At 42.2% G+C, this 16,867-nt stretch overlaps 1 protein-coding gene across 9 annotated transcripts in view; it reads left to right on the top strand.

Annotated features, from left to right (window-relative positions):
- RAP1GDS1 (Rap1 GTPase-GDP dissociation stimulator 1) overlaps positions 1 to 16,867 on the top strand; it is a 104,105-nt gene that overhangs the window by 29,986 nt on the left and 57,252 nt on the right. For 5 of the 9 annotated variants that reach the window (XM_083756574.1, XM_083756572.1, XM_083756570.1 and 2 more), the window contains exon 2: positions 11,408 to 11,515. In XM_083756574.1, the coding sequence (XP_083612700.1) occupies positions 11,408 to 11,515 (108 nt within the window). Of the gene's footprint in view, positions 1 to 11,404; positions 11,516 to 16,867 lie in introns of all 9 variants that reach the window. The other 4 variants (XM_083756573.1, XM_083756571.1, XM_083756569.1 and 1 more) reach the window with 1 other exon arrangement.

The following is a 16,867-nucleotide window of genomic DNA, read 5'->3' as shown; positions in this document are numbered from 1 at the left end:
TTGAACCTTGGAAAAGCCTCTGATTTCTGCTTGAGATTGTACACATAAATATACCTGGAAAATGCATCAATGAGAACCATGAAGTACCTGTTTCCACCCAAAGAGGGCGCTAGTGGTCCAACCAAATCAGCATGAACAACCTGGTATGGTTCTGTAGCTTGCCTACTAGACACCTTACCTTTCGCAGCCATTTTTACCTTGTTTGCTGCGCATGCCTTGCACTTCATGTGGTACCTGCAGGGTTTAATAGTCATACCTTCAACCAAGGCAGGCATTTTAGATACTGCCTCAAAATGCAAATGACCAAATTTTCGATGAAAATCGTGAATACATTCTGCATGCAAACTTTTGTTAGAACCTGCAATGCAACAAGTGTCATCCTGCACAACATCATCAAAATACAAAACATACAAACGATCAACATATTCAGCATGCAATACATAATCATTTTTCTTTGTGATGATGCACCTTTTGTTCTTAAAGGAAACGTCAATTTTCCGCTCATTCAGCTGTCCAACGCTGAGCAGATTATGCTTGGCATCTGGCACATAAAGCACATCCTGTATCGATAAGTCCAAACTGTGAAGAACAACAGTTCCGTAGCCTTTACTGGGGATTGTGTGGTCATCCGCCTGGTGAATCGCACCTTCCTGCGGTGTAAAAGACACGAACAGTCGCTTATCGTTGCACATGTGGTGGGTCGCCGCTGAATCAACAACGAAGAAAGATCTAGACGTCTTCTGGACCTCTGCAACCTTTGGAGTGAAGCGTGAGACCATTGCCTTGTGCTGCGTTGTCCTGGACACCGGACCTTTGCCTTTGCCTCGGCCTTTTCCACGCGATGAGCTTTCGCTGCGCTGCTCTGTCTTGGCCCTGGGATATCTGCATTCCCTCTTCATATGGCCTAGACGTCCACACGTGTAGCATTTCACTGCCTTCAAAGCTTTGGCGCCATCTGGTGGTTCCACTGCACTATGGGATGACGTCTGTGAAGTCTCCCCCTTGTTGATGCAGCTAGCACCCCGCGATCCGCTTCATTCAATATCACGGCAGTAACATAGTCCACTGTTAGCTGAGCAGTTGGCTGTACAGCAATCTGAGTCGCAACAGACTCCCAACCTGAACCCAAAGATTGTAGTATCATAAAGGAATACACTTCCTCTGGAAAGTTGAGTCCTCTCTGTTGCAGCTCATGTCTCAGATTCTGCATCTCCATCAGATGTATACGCACATCTCCACCTTCAGCAAGAGCCATATTATGCAGCTTGTTAAAGTAAAACATTGTGGACCCAGCTTCTGTCCTCAAGTGAGCCTCTCTCAAAGCGTCCCAAATTTCTCTGGCTGAGGTCTTATCACGCAACAGACAGAGCTCTTCTGGGGATACTATCAACGTAAGAGTTCCCCTTGCCTTGGAATCCATAGCTTTCCATTCATCTGTAACTGGAGCTGGGGGGGGGTCTCTGTAATAACTTTAAACAGACCCTCTTTCCGCAGAATAGCCTCTGCATAGAGAACCCAGTCCGCATAGTTCTTCCTATTGAGCTTAGGAATCCCACAAGCATCCTGAAGGGCCATCATGACTTTGGCATTAGCCTTTAGCGTCATCTTTGCTGCTTTAAATCAGGCTGCTTTATACATGCTGCGTCTGTGTACAGCTGCTTCAATCCAAAAGCAAATTCAAAACAGCCTCTGCCTGTGAACCTGTGCCTTTCTGCTTAACTGCTTTGCTTATCTGCAGCTGCTTCAAACCGCATTCCAAAGGCAAGTTCAAAAGTGAAAGTTCTCTCTGCTGTCTTAAATTCATGCTGCGACACTGCTGCAGCTGCTTTACTTTCGATTTCCCCCAGCATAGGAAAAATTTATCCTTCTAGCCTTTTGCCTGTGCCACGGCAAAACCGGCTATAAAAGTTCAAAGTCCAGCCATAAAGCCATTAATTAGAAGCTGGCAGGCTGCCCGGAGCTGTAGCACATACCTCATCAAATCATCTTGACGTGCAGAGCAGATTCCGTTCCGATCTGTCCCTCTGCATTCCGATCCTTTGCCGGCACTCCAATTCTTTGCTCCTTTGTTCCTTTGCCAGGAGCCCGACTTCTGGAGTCCATTCTCAAAACACTGCGTTTTTCTGGGCCCATAACCAAATGTTGGAGATAAGCAGTGTCCAGTGCACAGCGGAATGATGAGGAGTACGTGCCAACATGCTCTATATTACTTTATTTACACTTCAAAGCTGGTAATTTACAGAAAAACATCTTCCCTCTGCCGGAGCAGAGAAAGGCATCCTCTCTCCTCTAAAGCACAGAGAGAATCACACTGAACTGCAAAGAACAGTGAAAAACAGGAAACCAGTGTACGTCACATCCAGTCTCCTTTCCCGTGAGAAAACTCAACAGCACTTGACTGTGGAATGTAAACATTGTCTTGTGACAAGCACTTCGCTGCTCAGTGAAGGAAGCAGAAACCAACATGGCTCCCCTTTATCACATATACAGCCCAACAAGACAATGACAATAATCCACCAACATCATACAAATCAATATGGCCAACCTGATCCAAAACACCCACCCACCCCACTCACACACGAAAGCAAAGATCACCACAGCCAATCACAAACAAACAATCACACCCAAGGCCAACCCCAACCTCTCTCACCACCAAAGGAACACAAGTGAACAACACAAGCAACGCTGACACCAAACTCTACATACATTAAGCATAATAGAAACATCGCCACCCGACCCCACCCCCATCCATCTTCCCTCCCTCCACCCCCTTCCCCCCTTTTTTTTCTTCTCCCCCTAATGTCTCAACAAATGAAACGGATTTGTAAAAATGTTACATGGAAAAAAATACGAGGCATTACAATTTTTAAAAAATAAAAAATCCCTTATGCAGCAGTTCCCAGACACTTAGCAGACAGTTGGCACTTGGCAACCTTTGCACATAGACCTGGCAGAGTGATGAGCATAAGGCTGGCATGACTCCTTTCTGCAGGGAACTTGGTCATGCAGCCAATCCATCCACTTCTTAACCAGCCCCACATCTAGTGTCACATCAGGTGTGGGGCTGGTTGCCCTGTTTGGAGGGAAATGGCCTCGTGAACCAAATTGGAAACCTGTGCATGGCCAAATTTCTCCCATGTGCCACTGCTTTGAGAAAGAATACAGTCACCTGTCTGCTCAGTTAGTAGCTGCTCCAGATCTTTGATAGGTTAATAAGAGGGAACCACATCTGAAGGGCCACAGGTTCCCCATCCTTAGTGTAACTGATGGTGTGCATAAGTGACAAAAGCTATAACATTGAGGAGTAGCCTATAAGTTCACCTGTGGCATTAGAACTTCAGAATCAATGATAGATTGCAGAAATAAGTAAGTGTGTGTATATGTGTGGTGGCAGACTTTGTGATGCTAAATGAGTATATGCTATTTTTTTGTTTTAATTTTTAGTGGAAGTTGGCAATTCCACCCATATTCATTTATATTCTTTAGTAGTCTCAGCAGGAAGAAGCTAACTACCCAAAATCCAGCTTACTTTGGTGCTTGGCTAGCTCAAATCTGAAATAATGTTTTGTGTTTTTTTTTTTTGTGAGGTATGAGACGTTGTTGAAGTTGCACCCTGGTTTTGCATTTTCCCATAATGGAGGGGAATGGGTTGTGATAACAGCCCTTGTCTGCAGCTATCATTTTCTTTGCTAAGACGATTCCTTAAAAGCTAAGATGATTCCTTAGCTGGCAACTTCACAGTTCTTATGTGGTGAAATGAATCACAGCACTGTACCTTAAAACATGTTTCTTCTGCAGAAGATGATAATTAGCTGGGCTGTCCCCTGAGGAAAGAATGAAGCCAGAGAGAATTTACATGTTGTTGGTTTCACTAATTCTGGCATGTTTCCACCAGCATGTCCACATTTGTGAATGCCTGAAAATGGATCTCTTTTTGCTGTGCCTGTATTTGCATAATTCCTTCGGTGAAACGAGTCTGGCATAGAGATACAGATTCTTTGCTATAGTGCTATAGATTATTATTCTAGCAATGAAAGGTCTATCCATCGGGATACATCAGAATAGTTTTGTTTTTCCCCCAAATGACAACAAGCAGTGCATTGCTCATGCCCACGCTATTTAATGAAACTAATTCTGTACCTAAGATCTGTAGACTGCATCCCTCCTTCTTTGCTTACCATGGCTGATTGATTACTACCTGCTGAAGAGTCTTTTGTTGTGAGCAATTCTGATGTAGATTTAGCTATGATTACAAAGGATTTTAGATTGTCTTTACCCATTGTGGACGCCTTTTGTTCCTAATGCCAGTTTAAAAAGCATTCCCCAAACCCCAATTAGCAATCTGCCCATGCCTCCTGTTTCTCCAGAGCTTTGTTGTTGTTGCTCGATTTAAGATGTATATATCTTGCAAAGCAAATAAACATGGCTGTGCCAATTTTATTTACTTAAATAAACGAAAATCCCCAAGACTCTGAATAATGAAAGCTTGACTAGATGGTAATGTTTGATTGAAAACAAACATAAAAAATAAAATCCAGTAGATGAAATATAGGAGGAATAATAATAATAATAATAATAATAATAATAATAATAATAATAATGGCTAATCTCTGACTCAGAAATGGGGATTAGCCCAATAAATATTGCCTTGGACATTTTTGGTAGAGCTAGCAACTGCTTTGGTTGTAACTTTTCTACGCTCATTTGCAAGGGTGCTGATGTTTGCTGTTCTCCAATAAGCAAGCTATAAGACATTAGGCAAAGTAAAATTCTTCATTCTCTTTTTGTTTACCAGAAAAGTTACACAGACCCTTCAGCTTTTATTGTCATGTTTGTTGCATTACACCTTGTATGTCTTTTATAGAGAGAACAACATGGCATACATTATATATAATCCTTTTGATGACTATTTCTGCTTCTGATTTCAAGCTTGTTATATTAGTGAAGCAATAGCCCTGTTTGGACATAATCCCAAAGTGTGCTTATTTGAAGGGCTTGTGACCCCTTGTCCTTGGCCACAAGAAGATCAGAATGTTTTGCTTCAGTTTTTAACTAACCACAGTTTAGCATTACGTATGTCTTAAGCTCAGCAAACTGTGGATAGTCTTAAATTATGGCATACTGGAACAAGCCATGTGTGGTTTATGAAGCTGGCATGTTTCAGTAAACCATAGTTAAAACTAACCACAGTTTAGTGTTTGGATGTAACACCAAGCTTTGGGTAACTGAAAGCAGAAGCAGAGGTTTCTGATCTTCTTGTGGCCATGCCAGAAGCGAAGATTGGATGAGGGAGTGCATGAGCCAGACACTTGTTCACAAGGCTGTTAATGTGTCTGAACAAGGCCATTAAAGTGTTATCAGTGCTGCATGTTGATAGTATCAGCGAATTCCTTGGCTGGGATATAGAACATCCTTTGCATGAGTGGACGGCGCTGCTGCTGGCATAGGGTTGCTGTCCCACAATTTCTTCTGATTTTGTCTTCCAAGTCTAGCCCTCTACTGCATTATACCTCATGTTATTCTTGTTTTATGATCCTGAAGAGGGTAAGACATCACAGCAGGACTAGGAAGTAAAACAACTCTGCTGCACAAGCAAAATTCTGATTGCACATCTTTGGATCCAGTCCTTTATATTGTTGTTTTGTGACCTATAATTATTATTTATAAATTGCAACAGAATGCATTTCATTTCCATGGATAAGAATTTGTGTGTTTTTTCCATTGTTTTCATTACACCCGCCTTGTTACCACCCTACTCTTGACATGTTCTTGCTACCTAACACTTTCGTCCACTAACCACTTTTTATCTCATGAAGCAGAGGGGAGATCATTATTAAAATAAAACACGATCATTAACTGTAGTTTTATTAACCCTGATATTCATCTGTGGAGTTGCATGTACTAATGAGGCTATGCCTTCTTAGCTGCCTCATTAAAATTCTGATTCAGCCATGAAATTCACTGGGTGTTCTTTTGCGTGTCACTGTCTGTTAGCCCAACCTACCTCACGGATAGTTTTTCATGAAGATAAATTAGACAGGAAATACTGTAACTACCGTACACAAGACTGTTTATTGGGATAATATGTATGAAGTATATATAAAATAACTCTCCATTTTACTCTGCTCAGAAAATTAATGGACAGAGAGCATCCTTATCTAGAACGGACACTCAGCTTCTCTCACTATTATTTTCCTAGAAAGATGGTTTTTGTAGTTGCAAATGCCAGTATATTTCTGACAGTGCCACAAAGTTTTCAAGCCCTGCAGCTTTCTTAAGCAAGAATTCATTGCAGCCAAATTGGCAGATAAGCCAAGTCAGATACATTGCCTCTGAATTCACAAAGCAGACTGGAACATTATCTTGACACCTCTAGGAACATAAAAAACTTCTCTGCAGTAGAGGCATGATAAGAAGGCATGTCTTCTTGTAGCAGTTCTGGAGTAGTCAAGATTGGCCACTTACTACTTGGATTGACAGACTTATATTTATTTACTATTATAGGTAAATATATTATTATATATTCTATGTGTATTCCAATTTTCAGCTAATTGTCTTCCAAAGTTGCTCACATCAATTTAAAAGGAGAAATACCGTATTTTTTGCCCTATAGGGCACACTGGCCCATAGGGCGCACCTCGTGTTTTTTTTTTGGGGGGGGGATAAAAATAAATAAATATAAACAGGGCTGGGGCAGGGGAAGCCCAAGCTTCCCCCGACCCCAGCCCCCAGAACAGACTGCTATCCGCAGGCCTTGGGAACCTGGCGGGAGTTCCCGCGGGCTCGCAAGGTTTACGGGCAGCAGCCTGCAGCCCGGAGCAAGGGGCGCACTCCAGAGCGTGCCTCGTGCTTCGTGCAGATGTCCCCAAGCCTTGTTAGCCCAGTGGGAGTTCCCGTTCTTCCTGAAGCCTGGAGAGCGAGAGGGGTCGGTGCGCACCGACGCCTGGAGAGCGAGAGGGGTCAGTGCACACCGACCCCTCTCGCTCTCCAGGCTTCAGCGAAAGCTTGCATTCGGCCCATAGGACGCACACACATTTCCCCTTTATTTTTGGAGGAGGAAAAGTGCGTCCTATAGGGCGAAAAATATGGTATATCCAGTAATATTGGATGTTTCTGGACTGATCTTTTAGTTAAGTCAAATAGGAAGCTGCCCTTCCCATTCTAACTCTGTATTGTGTTCATCAGAGTGGAAAATACCTTTTCTGGGCAGCATACCTTATCTCCTATTGGGCCAAATGTGACAGTTTTTGAAAGTTTAAAGAGCAGCAAAAGACTGTTTGCAAAAGGGCTTTGAAATGGGGAAGTAGAGGTGGTTTGATCGTTGGCTTCCACCCAATAGTCCTAATCTAAACTGCTCTACATGCCTGCAATTTGCATTGCCAAAAACCCCAAAACATTTTTTTTTTGAAAATGCAAATTGCAGGTGGCCCAGTCTGGATCAGGACTTCTGAGGATTTGATGACATCAGAGGTCCACATTTCAACTCAGATTCTAGGTAGGTTGCAGAGAGGCACTTCAAGGACTAGATGTATAGTAGTTCTGGGGTGGGGAACAGATTGATTTTCATATGTCTTAATAAGTAATCAATTTTCCCTGGCAGAGTGGGCTTTGGGGGTGGGCACCCTAGCTGACACCAATAATAATAATAATAATAATAATAATTTATTTATACTCCACCCTCCCCTACCTCATCCAAATTGATGCTTTCAGATTTCCGCTGCAAAGGAACTGGCCAGTGAATTTTTTGCTTCCTCAGACACCTCTAGTGGTCTGTTATATCACTCCTTTGTGATGCTTAAAACAGGAGTGAAAATGCTTTTCATAACTAACACTTTGGGGAACTGGAGGAGATACATTGCTGCATTAAGATGTGCTTGGAATCTTCTTTCAGTACCTTTAGAGAACTGGAATAATATTTGAATAATTACAAGGATGCTCCTCATGGCATATGCTCTTTCTCAAAATACAACCCAGATCCTTTCTGCATGAGGGAATACTATAAAATAAGCCTCTTTCATTGTTGTGCTTTGTTTTGATTTTGGCAGTTTTATCTTTCTGTTAGGTAGAAATCTACCTGCTTGCCTTCTTGTTGGAGCGATTCGTTTCTGCAACATCAAAATTAATTTTTAAAGTATTATACAGGGGACCCATATTGGACACCAAAGCAAAGAGTTTTTGGATGTTGTTGTTTGATTGTAATGTATCTGAGACCAAGTTACGGAAACAAGGCAAAGTTTGATATGTATCCTTGATGGTTTTAGGTAATGGGACCCCTGACCATTAAGTCCAGTTACGGATGACTCTGGGGTTGCGGCGCTCATGTTGCTTTATTGGCTGAGGGAGCCAGTGTACAGTGTGTAATTTCCTCTAAAAGAGAATTTATGGCTTCAAAAGCTGGTAGCCCAACTTCTAACCTTGCATCAGATTCTGAAAGAACAATTGTTGCAGCAAAAGCTGCACCCAGTTTTAGCTAACTCCAGCTGTAAACATCTGCTTCCTATGCCAGTCTCTGCCTCATCCTAAATTCAGACTGCTCCATACTTTTTTTTCCCTTGACACGGACACCCTCCCCAATAAATCACTGGTTCCAGACTCTACCAGCAGGTAAATTACCAATTCAGGAAAACATTTCTAGTTACTTTGAGGAAATACATCAGCCAATCATCCCTGTCTTTTAGCAAGCACTCAGCAGAACACAGAATGGTTGCTTATCAGCCACAAGGAGAAGTGGAAGGAAGTTTTGGGGGAAGAGTTTAATACGGAGGGGTGGGAGTGCAATGCAACCGAAGAAGCCATGAGCTTCTGACTTGTTTGATCTAGTGCGTCACTTTGAACTAGACTCCCATTACGAATCTCTCAAAATATATGAGACACCGAAGGAAATGAGACTGTTCAATTATCTACAGCAAGGAAGAAGTGGAATTGAAGCAACTATATTTTAGATTGCCTCATGTGGATGCCCCATTGGTTAGCAATCCTGTAGCTATGGAGTTGTTCTTCATCTTCTTCAGGAACAGCTTAATTGAATAAAATAAAAATAAAAGGTGTACTATATCATTATTCAAGCTAACAATTCCAATTCCATATACTTACCTAATGTGTATAGGCATTACTATTATCCAAATACATAACATATTTTAACCTGCTGGCTGTGGAATGCTGAGGTGAAAATGTCCCCTTAATCAAGGTTTAAGAACTGATTGTTTTTCTTGATTGCTTTATTATGATGCTGATTTTGAAATGGTTTAAAATTTTTTTTGAGCTGAGTTACAATGACAGATGTCCCCTGCTGTTTTGTTTACTGTTTTGCTGGTTGTTTACTTATAGATAATTTTCTATGTATTTTATGCACTGTAAACTACCTTGGAATGGTTTTTACCCTGAATACTGCATAAAATACTTTAAATATAATATAAACAAATAAATGCTTTACACTTTTGTTGTTCACATGCCTTGGAATTTGCAAGAGATAGACATACCACAAAGTTGTCATATGGCAGGATTTGGATTAGGATAATAATTGTGTTACTTAGCAGATATAGGAGGTATTTATCATTGTTTGGGGGGAGACATATCTCCGCTTTGCTGACTTAGCACTGTGGTGTGCATTTCATTCCCCTTCAGTTTCAATAGGACTTTCTTCCAAATAAGGACAATTAGGATTACAGTCTTAGTGGGCATGGAATCTGAATTATTCCTTGTGTCTTTTTAAAAGGCTAAGCCATTCACATGTAAGGTTAGTCATCATCTGGCAAAGAGAAGGAAAAACAACAACTAAGCTGCAGCTGTTAGCACTTACTATGCCTCTTGAATAAACAGAATATTTAAGGTGCTAGTGCCAGGCATGCTTCATGGGAACATAAATGTGCAGCCACAGAAAACATATTTTAAAACATGATCAGGGGGCAGAGTTTTCGTTTCATCATTGGAACTTCTTGGCTTCTTTCTTTTTCATTCCTGAAAGCTTCCTCATTCTCTCACAAAATGGAAAAGAGTAAAGTAGCTCAATTGCTTCTGTATCCAGAACACAGCAACTATACAGTTGCGTTTGGCAATTGATTCTGTAATAATTGGTTATGTTATAGGGTTAGGGTTAACCTCAATATAGCTACCCTTGTACAGGGTCAAGGTATGAGATGACTTCTATGATGGTGAAGATTTTTTTTTTAAAAAAAACTACAAATAATATTTTCTGATTCCAGCTTAAGTCCTGTATAATCAATTATTGTGTGTGAGAGCACAATATAGGCTAACTTTAAGTCTTTGGATTAAAGTCATGATATCAATGTAATAAATAAATCAAAAAATTCAGGAATCCATGTCATATCAGAATATAATAACTATAGTGTGCAAACCTTTGAGTTCTTCACCAGGCTAGAAATAAAACAAAGGAGAAGGGGAAAGAAAATAGGCTGATGGTGAAACCATGGAGCCTGCATCTGGTCATAGTCCTTAAATTGCAGTGTGGGAGAAGGTAGCACATTAAAATGAGGCGTTGGGTGCTAGGCAGATTTCTGGTTGCACCAAAGGCTGCTTGGAAGAAGGAACAGTGACTGAGTGCAGACTTCATGGTTCCACTGTCAGTTATCTCCAGTGTAAGAAACTCGGATATATAAGCTAGGAGCCAAATGGCTCTTCAAACCAGGGTTGGAGTCGCTGCTCCTGATCTAGCCTGATGAAGAGTCTGAAGAACTCAAAATGCCCAGTGTTTTGTGGCATTTTTGTTGGCCTAATAAAAGTATTGGGACGTGGGTGGCGCTGTGGGTTAAAGCCTCAGCGCCTAGGGCTTGCCGATCGAAAGGTCGGTGGTTCGAATCCCCGCTGCGGGGTGCGCTCCCGTTGCTCGGTCCCAGCGCCTGCCAACCTAGCAGTTCGAAAGCACCCCCGGGTGCAAGTAGATAAATAGGGACTGCTTACTGGCGGGAAGGTAAACAGCGTTTCCGTGTGCGGCTCTGGCTCGCCAGAGCAGCGATGTCATGCTGGCCACGTGACCCGTAAGTGTCTTCGGACAGCGCTGGCCCCTGGCCTCTTGAGTGAGATGGGCGCACAACCCCAGAGTCTGTCAAGACTGGCCCGTACGGGCAGGGGTACCTTTACCTTAATAAAAGTATTGCCCTAATACCGAGTTTAGAATGCCTTTTGCTTGTTGTGTGACTTGGTAGTAGTGGTGGAAGTGAGTGTGTGGCCTGTAGCCAACTGGCTGCTGTGGGTCTGTTGTCTCCCCCCAGCTAAAGAGAGTCTTTGCCCTGTTGGCATCAGGGAATGGGAGAGATAAAATAGTCAATGTCTTTTGTCAGCGCACTTGTTGGCATCACCTTATCTATGTTGATTTGCACTTTAAGTCCATAAGCTACAATTGACAGACCAGGACACTGATTTTGCTTTCTCCTTCATGTTATCCAAGCAGATAATCTAAGCGATGCCTTGAAGAAGCTGAAGATAACAGCTGTTGACAGCACAGCTGATAGCTTGGAGGGGTGCTTGGACTGCCTGCTTCAAGCTCTGGCTCAAAACAGTAAGTTTTATTGTTCCCTCCAATTTCATACCATATGATTCAATCAATAAATGATTATGGAGGTAATAAGTGTATCAAATGGAATAAATCTGTAAGTGGAACTGGCGCAATAGCTGTTTACGTTGAACAGAAATAGCAGAGGGTGAGAGAGGCTTTAGAAACAAGAAAACTAAAACCCGGAAATCAACAACAGCTTGACTATGGGCCTGCAGATAAACCTGCACCCCAAGTCTCCACTGAGAAAAGTCTGTTAACCCCTTCTTTTTAAGATCTGTGCTTTATTATTAAGTTGAAAAGCTATCAGAATAATTTTGTGACACCAATCCCTAGAATTCTGTATGAGAAAATGAGAAAATGCAATTGTGGAGTCACAGATAGTCACAAATAATGCTGGCTGCATTATTATTATTATTATTATTATTATTATTATTATTATTATTATTATTATATTTGTGGGACAGAAAAGAAATACATGGAAAATAAGCAGAAGGTACATGAAAGTCAACTCACCAGAGCAGTAATTGAACACTACTGGCCTAGACTAGTGTGATGTTCGAGGCTGAACATCATCTATATGCAACTCAAAAGTAGGCGGATTTAGGAGACATAATAATGTTTCTGTCTCTAGAGTATATTGTCTCCTCCCCAAACAATTTGGGGGTGACCCCTCTTGTGGGCCAGGCAGGAGAAAAATGTGGCGATAATAATGATGCTTCTGAAATGCCCACCCCAACAAAAACCCAACAATTTGGGAACGGAGAAAAGCTGATAATGATGATGATGAGGCCTTTGCATTGCACTGCACTGCCCCCTTGGGCAGAAGCAGCAGAAAGGTGAAGATGATGTGATAATAATGATGCCTTTGCACTGGGTCTCTCCCCCCCAAGAATTTTGGAACAATCAGGAAAAGAGTGAGAATGATGATGGTGATAATAACGGAGTTGCCTCTATACTGGGCTTCCCCATTCCAGCCATTTTGGAGTAGTCCCCACTGTAGGGCATTCAGCAACAACAGAAGCCATATCCTTCTCAACACACCCACATACTCAGCTGAGGACCATCTCCAGCAGCTGCCTACTGTAGGCAGCAAAACAAATACAGCCGCAACAGGGGGATTCCTGCATTTCTTCGCCTACCCCCACATTTTCAAAACGTTCCTCGAGCAGCTGTGTGCTAGCTCTTCTGTGCAACTGTCCTGGCTCCCGTCCAGCTTGAAGCAGCAGCCCGAGTTCAAGGAGTCCAGGATCAAGGGAAGGAGGTCGGAACTGCAAGGAAGCAGCAGAGTTGTCCTCACAAGGCGGCATGTCCATCTGCTACTCTTCTGAAGATGTGGCAAGGCTCTGGTGCCTTGTGAGGCTCTGGTGCCTTTGCAAGACTGCCAAGAGTACGGACACTCAATGAGTCGGCAAAGATGCATCTGTTCCCATGAGCCTACGGCCAGGTCTTGAGTGACCAGACTGTGAGCTCCTCATCTGACTCTGGCTCCTCCACCCCTAACGGTTGGCTGATGCCCTCTCTGGGTTCTGCTGCTATGTTCCTTTCTCTGGAAGGGAAGAAGGCTTCCCCTACTGGGGCAACCAGATCTGGGGGAAGTAAAAGTATGCTCACCTTTTTTAGCCCCAGTTCTCCAGTTTCAACCTCCCCCACCTCACATTATTTTCATCACCATCATCATCATCCTTCCACTCCTGAGCTTTGGGACATATGAGAGCAGGCAGCAAAATGAGTAACAGAAAATTCCCCCCCCCCCCCACCTCAGCACAAAATATTTTTTGAAGCCTCTCAAGTGCCTGCTCACTGATGGCTCCACGTGGTTGGCAGGCAGCAAAATAAAACAAACCAAGCAGCAAATGGGTGGATCCTGCTGATCTTTCCATAACCATATTTCCATGCTTTGGAGGACCTCGGGGATTCCCTTCTGCTGGTGTCCAAACAAATCATTTCTTGACTTCACTCATTTACTGAAAACACTGGCAGAGTAAGAACAATACCTTGTCAATACTGGCTATTACTAAATTTAATCAACAGATGGTTTAAAAAATGTCCGCAGTTTAACTCTGAAGGAAAAGAGAAATTATTTTGTTTACATCAGGCATAGACAAACTCGGCCCTCCAGATGTTTTGGGACTACAACTCCCACCATCCCTGACCACTGGTCCTGTTAGCTAGAGATGGTGGGAGTTGTAGTCCCAAAACATCTGGAGGGCCGAGTTTGCCTACGCCTGGTTTACATAGTTCAAAATGGAGATATTTCTCCTAGTGATGTCTTACAGGAAACTACATTATACCAGGGTTCCAATACCCACTTGGTCCTGAAGCTCACTGGGTGAACCTTGGGTTAGTAACTATCTCTCAGAATAGCCTACCTTGCAAAGTTGTTTTAAGGATAAAAATAGGGGGCGGGAACCATGTATGCCACCTTGAGCTCCTTGGAGGAAGGGTGGGGTATAAATGTAACAATAACAAAATAAATAAATTCAGCTTGGTGACTGGCAACAGCTCTCTAGCATTTCAGGCAGTTGACAGTGATTGAATTGAAGGCCTTTTTACATGCAGAGCATTTGCTGTGCCGCTGAACCAGGGTCCCTTCCCAAATACCTTTCTTGAACTCTACATGTAATGCTCCAGCTGTGTCCAATGTATTGGTTGCCATAATGAATCCTTTCTTGTTAGAAGGTGCTAAAAATTGTCATTATACAGTTTGATCGCCCCATGCAATTCCACCTCATCTTATCTGGACAACAGTTGCTCCTGAAAATTCAGGCCTTGGAAGTATCAGTCATGGAAGATACTGAATTATATGTTGGAACATTTTTGTCCTCAGTTTTACAGCTTGGCCTCCTAATGAGGCTGCTAACATATTAATCTCAGTTATGGAAACATCTCCTACTGGGACCAAACTCTCAAACAGCCATCAGCTCATGGTGCCAAGATGGTCAGCCATCAACTGAACCATCGACCTGAAAACTTATAATTGGCCAAGCCAACCAAGTTTGTCCTGTTTCCCATAGGTTTAATATTGTGTCAATGAAGGTTTTTTTTTTTTTAAGACACCAGATGAGTCTTGAATGGAGAGTTAAATCTTAAATTCTGGCTCATTTACAAAGAAACAAAAATAGTCTCCTGTTAACAAAAACTTATTTTGAAGGATATAATTTCCTTTTATTTAAACCATTTTTATCCTGCCCTTCACACTATGGTAGCTTCTAGCAGTCAAAACTAGCTGTCTCTATTTGAACGTTCCTTGTTCTGAGTTGAAGTTGGTAGTGACCAAGCGCAGAGTCTTCTTGGTGGTGGTGGACTGCTTGTGAAACACTCTACCAGGGCTGCCCACAGCTGGTACCTACTCTTTTCAGCCTTTTGGGTGCTAGATAAAAACACTGGGTTGTATCCAGCTACATCTACTCAGACAAGACCCATTTAAATTAATGAACCTAAGTTACTCATGTCTGTTAACTCTAATGAGTCTACTCTGATTGGACTAGCATTGGTTAAAACTGTTGTTCTCCCAAGATCTTTGTGAATTTATTCTGTTGCCGTATCTCCAAGTCTACGGTACTTTATTTTGTGTTATTGTTGTTGCTTCTGCCTCCATTTTATTTTATTTTTATTACAGTGGTACCTCAGGTTAAGAACTTAATTCATTCTGGAGGTCTGTTCTTAACCTGAGGTACCACTTTAGCTAAGGTACCACTCTGCCGCGCCGCCAGAGCACGATTTCTGTTCTCATCCAGAAGCAAAGTTCTTACCCCGAGGTACTATTTATGGGTTAGCAGAGTCTGTAACCTGAAGCGTCTGTAACCCAAGGCACCACTGTAATTGCTTTCTGCTTTATAAGATTTTAAAGCAGTGGTTGTCAAACTTTTTTCTCCAGACTGCACTTTCAGAATAAAATTTGCTCGCACCACACTAAATTTTTTATTGGTAAGAAACACATTGGAAAACAAAAAGAAACAACTCCTAGCAGTGCTTGAATTGTAACATAGAGCACAACTACTTTATAATATGAGCATGGGACACCCAGAAGGTATAAAACAATCCAGCTACATAAGAAAATGTATCATTCCCAAAATATAATCATAAACAGGTCTTCTCCAGCACTCAGTAATTAAAGAAATTATTTTGATATGATACTGTACTACACTGAAATATTTAAAGGGAACTGAACCAGACCTTGTAAAAACTCTGTTCCTTATTCTTGTCAATGTTACGTCATAGAGTTGGCACCTGGAAATTGGATACTAACTGCTAGAGTATCTGCACTTAATTCAAGATGCTGGTTTTCAGACCTGAGGTAATAGGCTGCTCACCCTAATAACTACAGTGGTACCTCAGGTTACATATGCTTCAGGTTACATCTGCTAACCCAGAAATAGTGCTTCAGGTTAAGAACTTTGCTTCAGGATAAGAACAGAAATTGGGCTCTGGTGGCGCGGTGACAGCAGGAGGCCCCATTAGCTAAGGTGCTTCAGGTTAAGAACAGTTTCAGGTTAAGAACGGACCTCCGGAACGAATTAAGTACTTAACTCGAGGTACCACTGTATAGAGATTCCAGATTAGAATATTATTCCAACCTTTGGCCTTTGAGTGACTTTCATAACTCACCAACACTCCAACAGAGACAAAAAATCTTTTAATGAAATCCTCTGACTAGCCTAAAAAGAAAATGTCTGGCATTTCCAGTAGTTTAACAATCTTGCTGGGTCCCAAAAGTTCCCTTACATGTTGTTCATCCCCCTTCCTGAGCAAGGAAAGCAAAAGAAGGTCTGGTTTGATGGATTCTCATCTGCCCTTTTCCTAGTTGGTCTCCCCTGTGGCTCATTACCTTCCATATTCTGTAGTGCTATCTGTACCAAACAAAAGGCTTATAACGAGGGCGTTTCACACACATCTAGCCTCCAGGAATTTTCCAGGGAACAACAGATGGGTGTTCTCTTTCCAATGGTGGAATTGCTGCATTACTTTGTGCTTCCTGCGGTAGGGCTGACTGTGACAGCTGTGGGCAGGCGTCTGTCTCTCACTCTCAAACGCACATGCTCAACTTCAAATGAACTAGGATGTGTATGTGTGTGTGTGTGTGTCTTAACAGGGTGAGAAAGAGAGCTTGCATTGGCAGAGCCTGCAAAATATGACATGCCGGGTGCGGGGAATTAACAGATTTAGTTGGAATGGGTGCTAGATCTTTCTAAGTATCCAAAAAAGGCTCTGCTCGGTTTTATTATTGTATTTACCACATTTAATACCCCATGTTTTTGATCCTGAAGGTTTAAAGTAGAAAACAGTAAAGAAGAATACACTGTAAAGTAAAATGCAGAAATAAAAATGGTATAAACTGTGGTTTTAAAAGATAGC

Source organism: Podarcis gaigeae (genome assembly GCF_964106915.1).
Source record: "Podarcis gaigeae genome assembly, chromosome: 9".
NCBI lineage: Eukaryota > Metazoa > Chordata > Lepidosauria > Squamata > Lacertidae > Podarcis > Podarcis gaigeae.
The sequence above is the reverse complement of the archived record's forward strand: the minus strand, read 5'-3'. Positions and strand labels throughout refer to the sequence as shown.